Below are 15213 nucleotides of genomic sequence, written 5' to 3' on the forward strand. Positions count from 1 at the left end.
GGTGTTGTTTTTACAAATTATTGATCGAACTCAAGTGCTAAAAATGGCTTTCTTTCTTTAACGATGCAATGTTAAACAAACATGGCATTTTTGTGGTCTCCTGAAAAGTGATGATTTTGGAGGTACAAGGATTCCGCGGAATGCCGGCGATGTTGAGAAATGGTATCCACAACTGAAATGCACTGAAAAGATGAATGAAACTGAAAATGAAGAAATTGGATTACAATGCTTACAACGGATGGATGGATGAATTCTGAATACATATCAATGTACAGAACAAGGCTTTAATACATCATAGCACTTCCAGTGACATCATGGTGTTGCTTAGATGCCACGCTGCTGGGATCACACCTGCGTTTTATGGGTTTTGAATTCAATAATACACAGTACAGTGGATGAAAAATGTCTACACACCCCTGTTCAAATGAAAGATTTTTTTTCATAAAAATAATGAGACCAAGATAAATCATTTCAAGTTTGTAGACGGAAACGCAAACGGAAGTCCATTTAACTTGATAGGCGGACTGGCCTATAGGCGATTACTATTTGTTCCGGCTAACAAAAAGGCGGATGGACACTTAAAAAAAACACATTTTCTAAGTGTTTACTTCCCTCCTTGAAAATATTTGACAATATGACAACAACACACACCAGATTTACCTCAGTTTACCAATGAAGCTTTCTCCACCTCGGGATAGATCAGTGGGATCAATGGAGATGAGGTAATTGGAGGTTTTACTCTTTTTTCTCTTCCTGCCTGCTAACAGAAACACCTGGGACAAAACAAAGTACAGGAAGTAATTGTAAGACCCTTTTTTTTTTTAGCATGAGTCATTTTCAGAACATTTATCATCGCGCAGTCCATGCGTTGACGTTGAGAGCTCATCCTCACCTTCTTGCCATCCTCTCGCTCCAAGTGCAGATAGTAGGTGGGATACATGCCTCTATCCATGCCTTTCTTATCCCTGGTGATTCTGCACTTCACCCGGACCCCCTGCGGTGCAGGTCGCAACGAAAACTCTTCAAGGTCTTCCACATCGATGGCAGGTTCAGTGGCTGGTGGAGTCGGTGCTGATGCAACCTCCTGTAGGGGGGAAACATCAAACATGAGACCCCTCTTCAGACATTAAAGGGTGAGTAATGAATTAGTATAATACTAATATTAACAGAGAAATATCACATGAAGATTCGATGATGATTTGATAATGGAACACATATATAAGACATTTGTCGCAGAGGATAAAGAATATACGTTGGAGAGTATTTTTGTGCTTTGCATGCACTGCTACCGATTATGTTGTAAAATAAGTTGCTCAAGCGTTTGTAATTATCGTGACATCAATGCTAATTTTGTTAACCCGTCTATGGAACTTTGCATTGTTTTAGCATTAAACTAGCGGACTTTGTAAGACAAAGTGAATGTGGTTTGGTTCGATAAAAAAATGTGTAATTCTCTTTATTTTATGCTTATTTTTAAAGTAAATTTCAACTGGGAATGACATTAAACAGCTTGAAGCAAGCACAGCTGGTTGTTGCGATGCTGTTGTCCACATATAGTGCTCACAACTCAAGACAAAAAAACAGCCATGGGAAAGATCGTGTTTTGAAAATCTCATAAATTGGGTCACTCATAAGTTGCGATACCGCTTTATATTTTAATTTATCACTAGAAGAGGAGTTGCTTACAGTTACATCAGAAGTCCTGGTAGAGCTGCCTGTGAGAGGTCCTCCAATCAAAAACAATGCCTATTCCTTTGATCTGTGTCTAATAGGTGCACCGAATTGTAATGAGATTTATTACGGCAAATTATTGAACGCAAAAATGGTGAGACATTTTGGAAGAAAAAAATGCACAAATTAGGCAGCAACACTTGATGGTCTCAAAGCGTGCGGTACTTTTACCTTGCATGACTTCTTGCTGGTGGCGGAGCCTGGTCTTGTGTTGTTGTTAAGCTGTGAGGAAGTGGAACTAATTTCATCGTCATCATCTTCTTCCTCATCAAAATTCATACTGCTTGATATGCCTTCACAGACAACAAAAATAAATAAGGTGTAACTGGATGCCAATTTTCAAAACAGCATTTCTCGTGAGAGTTCCAAGTTTGTTGGAAATGAGGCTTTAGTGATGTAACACCAGAAACAAACTGCACCTTTTTTGAGCATGGTCACCCGTAGGTCCTGCTTGCTCTGCGACGGAGTGCAGCTCATGACCGGCTCGCCCTCGCCATCCTCTGACGAGGGGTGGCCGACTGTTAAGATTTGGATCTGACCGTCCTCTGATTGGCAGGCCAGGCTGTCCATCCCTGCTGAGCCACAAACAACAAAGTGCACCTGAACACAGCTGTTACATTGCTCTGTTAAAAATCCTCACGCTTAACGGCAGAGGTGAGGCACTCGAGTCACATGAGTTGACTCAAGTGAGATGTAACGGATATCGCCGGTTTGAACATCTTTACAAGCCCCCAGAAACTTTGTCGTCACCTCAAAAGGGGAATCTTTTTTTTTTCGTTTTGGCGGTGCGCCCAGTGCTCTCCAGTCTTGCGCGTTCACCTTGCAAGGACGAGGCCACAGTCATAAATTATACGCCTGCGCTCTGCTGTCAAGCCAGGCACACTTGTCGGCCACACGAACACATCCAGAACTGTCTCCGGTGTGTCTCCAAAGAGGGCTGGAGACTCAACAGCCAGGTGCACCGCACATGTGACACAAGTGCACCTTTTTCCTTTTTCTTGTCTTTTTCCTTTTTCCATTTTCATGTTTCCCCTCCAACCTCTTCATGCCACCTCCTGTCTTCACAAATTGGGACGAACCCCTCACAGCTCATCCATTCAGAGAACAATCAGTGAATGCACATTACCAGTGTACAAACATAATTGGTGCTTAAACTGGTTTAAAGGAGTTAAGTTGGTCCATGAGTCTTGTTGGAACGTTAACACAAGCTCATGCTAAGATCATTCATTTTGTTTTGGTTTTATTGCTTTATTGTATTTTATCCTATATTGTCCTTCTTTGCTACTCTTTCCACTGAACACAGAACTGCATTGTGTACTGTGTGTGTGCTTAGCGGAGAAATCAGCCTCAACATATTTTTTTCAAGAATATGTTCTATGCAGGCCCACTAGTTGAAACACGGCATTCTGATTTATATTGCTTTTGTGAAATATGAGTTAAGCAGAAAAAACGACCCCTTTTCAGCCATCTCAGGGGAGAGTTAATCCACCCGTTTTTAGCCATCCCTGGGGGTGGCCATTTTGTCACTTCTGTCGACTGAATATGACATCACAGATGCTCAGGGCTCAGATAACGACCAATCACGCTCAGCTTCAGAAAACAGGTCAGCCGTGATTGCTCATTACCTGAGCTTGTGACACTCTGATGTCATTTTCAGTTGACAGAACTGACAAAATGGCCGCCCCCCGAGATGGCTAAAAACGGGTGGATTAACTCTTATTCCACAAATGCAATATGTATCGGAATGCCTTGTTTCAACTAATGAGCCTTCATATAACACATTCTTGAAAAATATCTGTTTGGGTTGACTTCCACTTTAAGTAAAAATTATTAACCTCTAAGCTTAAAAAACAAACGGTAGCCTTTTACTTATTAACTGATTTCCAGACTTTTTCCGTCTGTTCAAGCCTTTTAAATCGAAAGATCTAGAGAAAAAACTTGACTTGGGTTTAGTTGTCAGTAGATTCGACTAGACTTGAAAAATGACTTTACATGTATTTCACGTTCACTGTAGAAACTCAACATTTTCGACAGCGTGGCATTTGTTTTGCTAATGAAAGAGAAGTATGTTTTTGTCATAACTTCGCTGTTTGCCGAACTGTCTGCCCTGTCCCATACACACACACACAGGCCCACCATGCTTCTTGTCTCCACTCATACCAACCCCCCTGGCTTTCTCATCCAATCACGGATCAGGATTCAGCCTAGATGTTAACTGCCTTACAGGCTGTCTGAATTTACAGAACTCTTAACACAATTTCATATGACGTTGCAGGTTTGTTTGCAGTAAAATGATTTTAAGGATGCATTCCTGGCTGCAACAAGTCATGTAAACTGTTTTAACAGTTATCCTAAGACCATTTTCTATAACACTACTCATTAGGTTTCATTTTATTTTTGTAATGCAATAATTACATGACTCTAATAACAGAGGATATTTGTCAAGGCTGTATAGGTACATTTCATTTGAATTAATCTACATTTAAAGACTCTTCTCCTTTTACTGGACTTTTGAATAGTTTATTTACTGAAGTTGAAGTTTTCCACTGTGGATTTTACATTGTTTTTCCTGTTCCGTTAGATTTGTCTCATGCTTGGACTTTGGCCCTGCATGTCACTTCAACACGTTTGTGGATCATTAATCTTAAATTGTGTCTGTCTGACTTTCTGTTCGTCATTGGGCTGACCTTTGTGCTTCCCTCTCCTCTCCTTCTTGTCACTGCCTGTCTGAGGGGTGGAGCTGGCTGATGCTCTGCCCTTTTTCGCTGAGCGAGGCGGCTGCGGGTCTGCTTTCACCTTCACCTCCTCCTGCTTGGCTTCTTGCACTAAACACAGAAGTAGCCAAAGACACATGAAGAACTCTCAGGCAGTAAGAAATTAATAGAATAACAGCACTAGACATACACTAGCCAGCTTTAGGTACACTTGAATGATCTAATGAGATCCAATCAAAATTCCACAGTGCTCATTAGGTTGTCATGGTGTACCGAATAGCGAAGATATTGAGATGCAAATAAATGAAAGATTTCACAAAAAAGTGAATAGATGTCAGAAAATTCTGACTTTGCAGGATGCAGATAAGGATATTATTTCCTTTCTCTGCAGAATATTAACCTGCAGTCTGACATTTTGCCAATGTACTTTTTCCAGACTCGACAGGAAGAGTGACAGCGCATGAACCTGAGCTCAAAAGCCCTCAGAGGTGGAAATTGGATTTGTGCTTTGATTTCAGTGTATTGGCACATGCAATTTCGCTGCAGAAACTCACCATAGAACATTTTAAGTCTCATTTGAGCAAAATAGTTTAACGAAGTAAAGTGAAAAGTATTTACAGAACAAAAAATACTTTGAGAAAACAAAATACAAGACTTTATTGCAATTGGTGCTATCTTATCAGATAAGTACTCGTGTCTTTTTGTGTGTGTGTCTTTTTGGTCTTGGGCCACCACTAGCTTTGTTTGTTGTTTTAATGGTCCTTTCCGCATGTCGTATTTCATTTAGTAAATAAAAGAGAGAACAAGAAAAAAATAAAATGATAGAAAACATTTCTAAAATCGATTTGCAACTCTCAATTAAATTTTGTTAAAGATCTGGATAAAAGCTGCAGGTACATAATGTATTTTTACTGTTTGAATCACTATGGCATCAATGGAACAGATTTATAACGACACCACCCATAAATTATGAACCTCCATGAACCAGGAGCCTTGCTTGTACATAGGCCTGCTAAAAAACTCTGTACATGTAAGTCTGTGCTCTCCCTAAAAAGATTTACCAATACTTTTCTACTACACAGGGCCAGGATTTGCCTCGATGATTTGTTTGATTGATGGTTGGTTGAATCAGTCGGTGGTCATTTTCTTATTTGATTCAAACCCTTTGTTGTTGGGTTGAGAGTTGACTTTTTATACGTGCATTGAGGATGCATTGATGAAAAAATAAGTATAGTAAGAGCATGTGTTTTGCACATATACAATACAATATACAATATAATTTTATTTATATAGCGCATTTCACAACAGCTACAGCTGTAACAAAGTAGAATACACCTTGTTGTCTGTTGACCCTTTTTTATAAAATACAACAGAGTGTTGCAAGCTCCAGCCATTTGAAAGCACAAAAAGTTAGCCTTTGGTCCAAAAGTTAGCGCAATGGAGTCCATTAGTATACATTATGCTTTAAAAGACACAAATGCCCCCAAACCATTCCCATTATCAGATAGTGTGAAGGGGGTCCAACTAACCATGGTAGATGGTGCTGCTGTTACTGCTGAGGTAGGATTCCACCAAAGGAGCCTGCTCCTCACTCTGTTTGGTGCGGCGGGTACGAGATCGTCCATCAACGTTGGACTGGACCATCAGGGGCTCTTGACGCTTCTTCTTCTGCTTTTGCTCAAGGAGCACTCGCTGTACATGGTGGACACATTAAGCAATATGGTGACATATACAGAGATGTATGGAGCTTTAGATTGGGCTGGAATGTAACCCTGCACCCTGGAATATAAGAGACCTTAACACATTTTTAGATGGATGACACAATGCTCAAACCGCTTTCACGTGAGCTTGGATAGAGCCATTCATCTGGACTATCACCTACATGCACATCTTCCAGGCGGTGTTCATCAAATATTCAAAGCTTCTATTATTGGAGGATTCAGTGAAGAACATGAGCTCCAAGCGTGCCGTCATTGTCTGGTTGGCTGTGTGTCCTTAATTTAAGAGAGTCTACGTTTACTTGCCGTGCATTGTAAAGTGTGAATTACACACTAAAGGCAAGGCAAGGAAGCTTTATTTATAGAGTACATTTCATACACAAGGCAACTCAATGTGCTTCACACAAGCAACGACACAACACCTGCAAGCATTTACAAACACAACAGCTCATTCAGAAGCAAAACAGAGAAAACAAAAGTAGCTTACAATTTTTTTTTTAAACAACGTAAATTGACAACATTTAAACACATTAACTGAAAACTTTAAGAACTTTTAAAAGTAAAGAAATTATTTTTGGTAAGTGGGAATTTTTGGTATGTTGAAAAGCCTTACCGAGGTGAGTTGAATAAGCTGAATGTTTTAAATTTTCAAATTGGAATGATGTAAATGTGAAATGTTGAATGTGCCATTGGAAATGAATGGGGATTTTTTGGGGTGAAAAACATGACATTTTGTAAAAACCGTACATTTTTTGAATGAGAAAAATGGAATCCCTCATGGAATGAATTTTTGGAATACAACTGAAGTTGGAATGGTGAAAATCAGATGAAAACTGTGGAAGGGGTAGCAGAGGAACAAGAAGAAAGTTGAAAGTGTTAAATAACTTTCATGAAGGCTGAGGCCTTCACACAATAATGTGTATAATACTAATGTAGTACGGTATAAAATATACTATATTTTAACTCTTAACACGCTTAATTCACTCAAGAGGAAAATATTATTAATTGCTGCCTTCCCAGTCCATATAACAGAGGTCGAACAACACTTATGAACATTATAGTATGTCAGATTTTTTAACAGGTCTTAAAAAAACTCTGTGATCATGCAATTCATTCGGTACCGAGAGTATAAAACAAATCAGTCATAAGGAGCTTTCATCTGCTAGTGGCACACCACAGAGACCATCTGACCTTTTGTGGCCCCACACCCACACTGCAGGAGGTGGTGTCAGGATAAAAGAGCTGTTTTATTGGATGATGTCAATGTACTCCTCTGTTGCAGTGATTCCCAACCAGGGTGCGGTTGTACCCCAGTGTGCCGTGAGAGATCATAAGTGGGGGCCATGGAAAAGTATCAAGTACGTTTCAATTCTTATGTCAGAAAATTATTAGTCATTAATTACAAATATCTTTATTCATCTATCTAGGCCAGGGATAGGCAACTGAATCCACATGTGTCCTCACTCTGAGTTGCCCCTCGATTCATTTTAAAGACAAAAATGGAGGTGGGAATCCATCCATCTATTATCCTAACCGCTTATCCTCACAAGGGTAGCGGGCGTGCTGGAGCCTATACCAGCTGTCATCGGGCAGTAAGCGGGGTACACTCTGAAGTGGTTGACAGCCAATCGCAGGGCACACAGAGACAAAGAAACAAACACACTCACAATCACACTTAGGGGCAATTTAGCGTGATCAATTAACCCAACATGCATGTTTTTGGAATGTGGGTGGAAACTGGAGTACCCGGAGAAAACCCACTCAGGCACGGCTAGAACATGCAAACTCCACACAGGAAGGCCGGGGACGGAATCGAACCCACCACCTCTGAACTGAGAGGCGGACATGCTAACCAGATGCCGCTGGTGGGGAAAAAATGTTTTTTTTAATTATCAAAAAAAATGTTTTTTATAATTTTTGGGGTGAGAAATTATATACGTTTGCTATAGTGGACTGCATATTTGCGGTTTGGCATCTATTTGGATTAACCTATTCACAGATGTTATTTTCCAGATTTTATTTCAATAGTTACATTTTTTTTAGGGGGCGGGGGTGTTAGATTAGGTCGTAGGGGCGGGAGCCAAAGCAACGTTTTTGTGGGAAACGCATATTGGAGGTTCATCAGCATTTTTTGAACAATGTATTTCAATGAGCGGCAATTATTTGTGCATTTTTACTCTTCAGGGGTTTGCAGTGTGAGTTCTAGCACTTAATGATGGTTTGCTGTTCAGCAGTTTTGTGCAGTCCTTGAATGGTAATTTTTAAAGACCATTGTACTGGAAAAAAATCACAGTATGTGGTTGTCTTTTCATTGGTCAAACATTTGTTGTTGAAGGCTGTACCTTTTATACATGCATTGAACATGAAGTATATTCAGATTTTGCGGTGTCAATCAGTTCAAATTCTAAACTCGACTCAACAAATGATGGCATTTTTGTCATACCTCTGGTTAGGAAGCGTGTGGTCCAATGTCGGATCACACCCACCCCTAGTAGCACTGGTGAAAAATTGTGACACCCCCCTCCATCATTTAAGTTGCCCACTCCTGCTCTTGGCCTTGCATAGTAGACGGCAGAACAAATTAAATGTTCTTCCACTAGATGGAAGAAGGTACAATAAATCTGTGTATCCACCTGTTGCTAATCATACAACAAAATACGTCATGAGTTTCTATGAGTGAATTAGCATTATGTTTAGTTAAACAGGCCCTGATTCACACTGAGTACGACAATGTGAGGGTTAATTTGGTTGAGAGTTATTTCAATATTTCTGTTTGGTTGAGTGCCATGACATTTTTCTGAGGTAAAATGGCTGAAACATTTCTCTATTGTTCTAAAAATATTTACCTGCCGATCAAGCTTCTGCTGTCTGAGGTTGGTACCCTCGTCATCTAAAGTGCTGCAAAGAGAAAACAGAGAATATGGATAAAAATACAGAAAAAATGTTAACAATTTGTCTGCGATCTTTTTTAATCATGTACTTAAAGAGTGTCGAATATTAGATCCATAAAACCCTGTGGTGGTCAGTTCCATATCAAATATTGACAAACACTCAACCTTGTACCGTGCTCATCTAAAAACTTGGCTCATTACCTGCGCCAGGTTGCCATGGCAACAAGTGCTGCTGCAGAATAAGTTCAGTTCAGAGGATGACAAACCCTATTAATAGGGGGGGACTGCTGACCAGTCAGACAAATGATCAAGTATAATCATCACACCATGATAGCAGCATAAGACTGACTTTTTGGGCACATACAGTAGTTAGTTCATTCATTCATTTTCTGTACCACTTTGGAATGTGGACAGAACACGCAAACGCTACACAGAGGGGAACGAGATACGAAGCCGGATCCTTTTGGCTGTGAGGTAGACTCAAGCACATGTGCTAACTGCGTCACAGCAAGGGCTGCCTCTGCATCGCTGTTAGTCATCTTATCTTCTTATTAGAATGTACAGTATATCAGTCACATACTATACTGTATGTCACACACAGTGACATTGTGTGAAGCATTTGAATTTCATTCTCATTATGTTTTTTTTTATTCCTATCAGACAGTAATTGGTTAGGGTTAGGGTTACAGGAAGTCCTCAATTTACAAACGAGTTCCGTTCCTACACTGGCGATGTGACCTGAATTTCCGCATATGTCGGATTTCACCGTTAAAGTTGAAATTGACATCAAATGGCTTGATATAAAAAAATGAAAATACATTAAAAAAAAAAAAGAAAACGACAATAAAAGATGTACTTAGCATTACTGATGAGAGGTGGATGGAGAAGAAGGAGAGGAGTGCGAAAAAGGCAAAGATACTGCTGCACAGACAAGATCAAGAAACTTTCCGCATTCACAACCGCACTAAAATGCACAAGATCACGGACAAGCAGTACTTCTATCTAAATGAAGTTCCTAAAATAACTGCAACATAGTTCCTTAGCATCAAAATGCTTGAGCACAAAAACAGCGAGTAGTTTTTCAGTCAATAACAGAGGATTTGTTCCCTACCAAAAATCTGAAAATTTGAGGGGGTTCACTGCACTGTCCAATCACGATACTAATTTCTCACTGATTTACTGCATATTAAAAAGATTGTGCTTCATACGTCCCATTTCCAGAAAATGTTTGTCCTCTGTGTACTAATTGTCATCTAATCAAAGCATATGCTTTGTGAATTTACTAATGTGAGAACACGGTGTTGCTACACTATCTATTCAAACCCAAGTGAAAGTGAGAACTATAGGCAACATATGGACAAGGGCATCTGTCAAAAGACGTTCAATATGGTGTACAGCTTGTGAAGCGCTTTTGGGATTTGGATCTAATACGTCATATTGACTCATACAGTGTCTCGCTGATATTGCAACAGAGAGAATCTGCTGCTACTGAGACTTCTGGTCGGCAGCATGATTACAAGTAACTGCAGCAATGACTACGAGTGGCTGGACACACAAGTGGCTGCACAATGTAAGCGCATATCTGATTTGCCGTCATTAAAAGCATTTTGTGCTACGCTGAGCAGTGTGTTCTTCTGAATACAACTGGGTAATATCCCAGTCTCTACAAACAGCAGTATTGAGTTAAATCTTATCTGACTTGATGGCGCTCTGTACACTGACTTAATGTCATTGGTCCAAGCAAATGTTTAAAGGTCAGTGTAGCAAAAGAAATGGGAATAAAATGAGATTCTCAATGATTTCTGGGATGGGAGCAACAAAAATGTTTACATTTCTAAAGCATATATCAGCAAGTGAAGAATAATCTTATCAAAACGGGGGAAAAGCGTTTTGACAAGAATGTTGTATAGAAACACAAGAATGTTGTATAGAAACACTATGTTCTATCAGACTGTGTTACTTTTTCTGTAGTTTCAGGTTATTAAATTACTGTAATGAAATTCATTTAAGTTCTGCTTTTGCAGTTTATACATAAGGGCCAATATTTTTCAAATATTTTGTACTTTGGGCTAAAAACACACCAAGATATGATCATATTATTTCATATTATTTTGCTTTCTTTGCTAGGACAAAAGACACCAAACCCTCTTTTGGTCGTGCATTTGGCTGTTTTGTTTTTTGTTTTTTGCCGTTCCCCACTAATCCCCACTTCATTTTTCCTTAGCTTTGAAAATCAACGATGACAGACTCACTGATTGTTCCTTCAACTCTCAAGGCTGGACATCTGAAAGAGAAACATCAATGGCTGCTAATTAGAGGCCAATGAATTTCTCTCCAGAAGAGCTATAAAGGAAGATGAACAATAGAAACCTATGACAATGCGAAGATATATATATTCAGAGATTTGTATTGGACACTAAATTGCCCCTAGGTGTGATTGTGAGTGTGGATGTTTGTTTGTCTCTGTGCCCTGCGATTGGCTGGCAACCAATTCGGGGTGTCCCCCGCCTACTGCCCGAAGACTGCTGGGATAGGCTCCAGCACGCCACGCGACCCTTGAGAGGAGAAGCGGTATAGATGATGGATGGATGGATAGAAAAATCACTATGTATATAAAAAGAGGCTTCAAAATATTTACAAAATTAAGCCTTTCTCTCCATTCAAAAATACTGTGTAGTCAATTCCGCTGAATTCGCTGAAACAACGCCTTGCTCACCTGTCAACTGTCAATCAAACGCCAATATCACCTGGAAAAATAGCCATGCCAGTGCAAATCCCTGTCGCTTGCTCACACATTGGATATTTTAATCAACACATCATTCTGCCTTTCTCTGTGTGACGTGCGCGCACTTAAGGCCAACAATGAGGCTCTCTAATGCGACCGTGCCAGCGGAATTCAGCCATAGTGTGTCAAGCAGCACCTTTTCAACCACGCCCAGGGGAAAGTAAAATGGTGAAAAACTGTCCTAACTGACTATTATAGAGTTCTCAGTCTTGTCATGTTTTCAGCAAATATCTTCAAACATGTGTCAATATTTAGAAACACATCTCTGAAATCACTTGTATGGTCTTTAAACTCGCACCGGAATTGAACCCACAACCTCTGAACTGTGAGGCGGACGTGCTAACCAGTCGACCACCATGCCGCCCCTTTCATCGTTAGATGAACTACAATTGTTCTTCTTAGGCAGAGTACTAAATCCTAGTCATAAATCAGGGTCTGATTAAAGGTCTGGATACAATAAGTTATGTTCATTTTTCTCCATTTAGTTCAGTGACAAGTGGGGTAGTGATTACCATTCATGGGCTCCATTGGAGCAGTATGACCTTTCACATCAGCATTGTTTGTTTTCCAGTTTGCGAGTGATTGGGTCTGCTCTCTACTGAATTTCATTCTAGTCGTGGTATGGCTATTTCCACCGCTCTCTATGCTTAATATAGCAATAATAATGAAAAGCCAGTTTGTCATGAGTCACAAACAATTAGATTCAAATCATACCCTCGGCAGGTCGAGTTGTTAAAAATGGCAGCGGATTGTCGAGCAGGGAAAAGCAGTGCTGTCCCTTCTCATGTGACGATGGAGGCCCATACGGATGTAATAAAAAAAGAATTTGCCTCCCACTCTGAGTGAAACATCCAAACAAACTCCTCCACGTTTGCAATCAGTTATTAAGTGTGTGAATAGGCATTAAACAGGAAGATAATGACTCAAACAGAACGGTTCCCATGGAGGGCCAACAACTCATTATACTAGAAGGTCTTGTTCTGCAACCCACAGATGGTGAGCAGTGCAGGGGCGTGTGTACATATATATATATATATATATACGTATGTATATATATATATATACGTATGTATATATATATATATATACGTATGTATATATATATACGTATATATATATATATATATATATATATATATACGTATGTATATATATATATATATATATACGTATGTATATATATATATATATATATATATATATATATATATATATATATATATATATATGTATATATATATATATATTTTGGGTTAGTTTTCCTTTCATTTATAGTTCGGCTACTGAATTGAAAACATCCATCCATATCTTTATACTGTTATCATCCTTTGGTGAGAGGTGATAGCCAAAATCATTTGTGATTAATCATGTGACCTAATAACTGACTATGAGCAGCAGGAACAGAAATGTTGATCTTTTTCATCGTCACGTCACACATTTGCGTCAGAGAGCTCAAAGCACAGATGCCTCCAAGCCTGATGAAAAAAAATTGACATATGCCAGTCACACCCACCAGGCTGTACAAGGCGCTAATGGTGCGGTGCCCCTGGACACAGCGCCAAAGACACACTAAGGAAACTCTTTGAAAATAGCACTGTCGGGCTTGTGACACAACTTTAGTTACACTGATCAATTTCATAAGTCAATGGTGCTTTCTGCTAAATAAATCGAACAGAACGGAAATCGGTGTTGGATTCATAATGGAATTCAATTGTTAGGTTGGGCAAACTCGCATTACGATCTAAAATAAAAAGACTATTGCTTCATGTATTTTTCAAATCACTTCTCTGATATTTCCTGCTGTCCTAGTTAGGTTTCCATGGCAGAGAGAGAGGGGAGGAAAAAAAATGGAATCCAGAGATTCTAACAGTCTAACACCAGTGAGGTGTGCGAGTACCATGTATGTTTGTGTGACACTTTGCCTGCATTTCCACAAAATAAGCACACCTCATTCTGTATTTCTAATGAGAAGAGGGATGGAGCACTCTCAGCAGCCCATGGATTTTTAATGAGAGCCGCACAAGATGAGACAAACTGTTTATTGTGAAACCTACGACCTCTCTGCCCCCGCTTTCTCACTTTTCTTTGTTTAATTTTAGACACGGGAAATGCCAGACTTGTTTAACATTTATTTGCTGCGGCCATTGACTGTCCTCATACTTTCTGCATATTTTTACAGTTAATCATGAAGGATGAGAATTACAAAATATGGCACGTCCTTTAAAGCAACAACGCAAAATATTTTTAAAAGACAACTTTAAGATGATTTAATGCCATGGAACAGTAATAATAATAGCATAATTGACATTATGATCCTATTACAATGTTGGTAGACTGTGTTTATTTCAAAATGTGATCTAATTGAACTTTTAGTGTTCAGCATGTACATTGATTGATTTGGCCTCAGAAGCGTTTGAATTTGTCTCTGCCCACTAAAATCAGGCTTCCGTCTATCAATCTCACTTTATAAATGTATGGAGCAACTTCTCCCTGTCAGGGGTTGCCACAGCAAGTCACTCGCATGATATGTTTGGCACAGTTTTCACACCAGATACCCTTCCTGACACAACCCACCTATTTTTATCCAGGCTTGGACCGGCAGTGGTTGGGAACGGGCATATTGCCTAAAGACCCAACTGGATGCTACAATACAAGTGGGACTTGAGCCCTGATTCTCTGTGTCCAAAGACATGTTACCCACTGACCCATCCGGCCAACACCAACAATTTGTAGAAATGTTCAATTAAATTATAAATACTTCGACTCCAGGACACAATGTCCAAAATGGTGACCAGTAGGGCTACAGCTACAGATTATTTTAATCGATTAATCCGTCAGCTATTTTGTCGATTTATCGATGAACATGCTTTCATGTCCATCTCTTTATCAAAAAACAAAGAATTATTTTAAATTGGCAGTGCAGAAAATGCACAAATGTATGAATTGATTATGATTTAGTTACAGGTTTGGTCCATAACAACCGTCAGAGAATCTGCAAAAATGTGGATTGTTATTTAAAAACGTGAATGTAGATGTCTGCAAACGGTTGAAAATGTCTTATTTTTAAAAAACACAAACATAACCAGTCTGCTTTAATGGATAACTACTGAAAGCTGAGAATATTCACTGTTGTCTCAAATTCAAAGGATTTTGCCAACAAGTTCCCTAAATGATTAGCAAAAAATAATTGTTGATTCATTTGATAACTGATAAATTGTCAATTAACCGTTGCACCTCTCATGACCAGATTCAGCTCCTCGGTCCACCCAAACCCAATCCTCAATACAGTCTGCTGGGTCAAATTAATTCATTAGTGTGCACTTACTCACAAGATCGTGAGGGTGTACCTAATTTTGTGGCAGTGAATGGTTTCA

At 39.4% G+C, this 15213-nt stretch overlaps 1 protein-coding gene across 3 annotated transcripts in view; it reads right to left on the bottom strand.

The window, feature by feature from the left end:
• tub (TUB bipartite transcription factor) overlaps positions 1-15213 on the bottom strand; it is a 53468-nt gene that overhangs the window by 7880 nt on the left and 30375 nt on the right. For 2 of the 3 annotated variants that reach the window (XM_086026181.1, XM_086026183.1), the window contains exons 2-8: positions 9010-9061; positions 5975-6137; positions 4419-4556; positions 2151-2306; positions 1903-2024; positions 893-1084; positions 661-773 (exon numbers count right to left, since the gene is read on the bottom strand). In XM_086026181.1, coding sequence (XP_085882307.1) covers positions 661-773; positions 893-1084; positions 1903-2024; positions 2151-2306; positions 4419-4556; positions 5975-6137; positions 9010-9061 — 936 coding nt within the window. The remainder of the gene's footprint in view (positions 1-660; positions 774-892; positions 1085-1902; positions 2025-2150; positions 2307-4418; positions 4557-5974; positions 6138-9009; positions 9062-15213) is intronic. The other variant, XM_086026182.1, reaches the window with a different exon arrangement.

Source organism: Filicampus tigris, chromosome 3 (assembly GCF_054856515.1).
Source record: "Filicampus tigris isolate MCC_2025a chromosome 3, RoL_Ftig_1.0, whole genome shotgun sequence".
Taxonomy (NCBI): Eukaryota; Metazoa; Chordata; class Actinopteri; order Syngnathiformes; family Syngnathidae; genus Filicampus; species Filicampus tigris.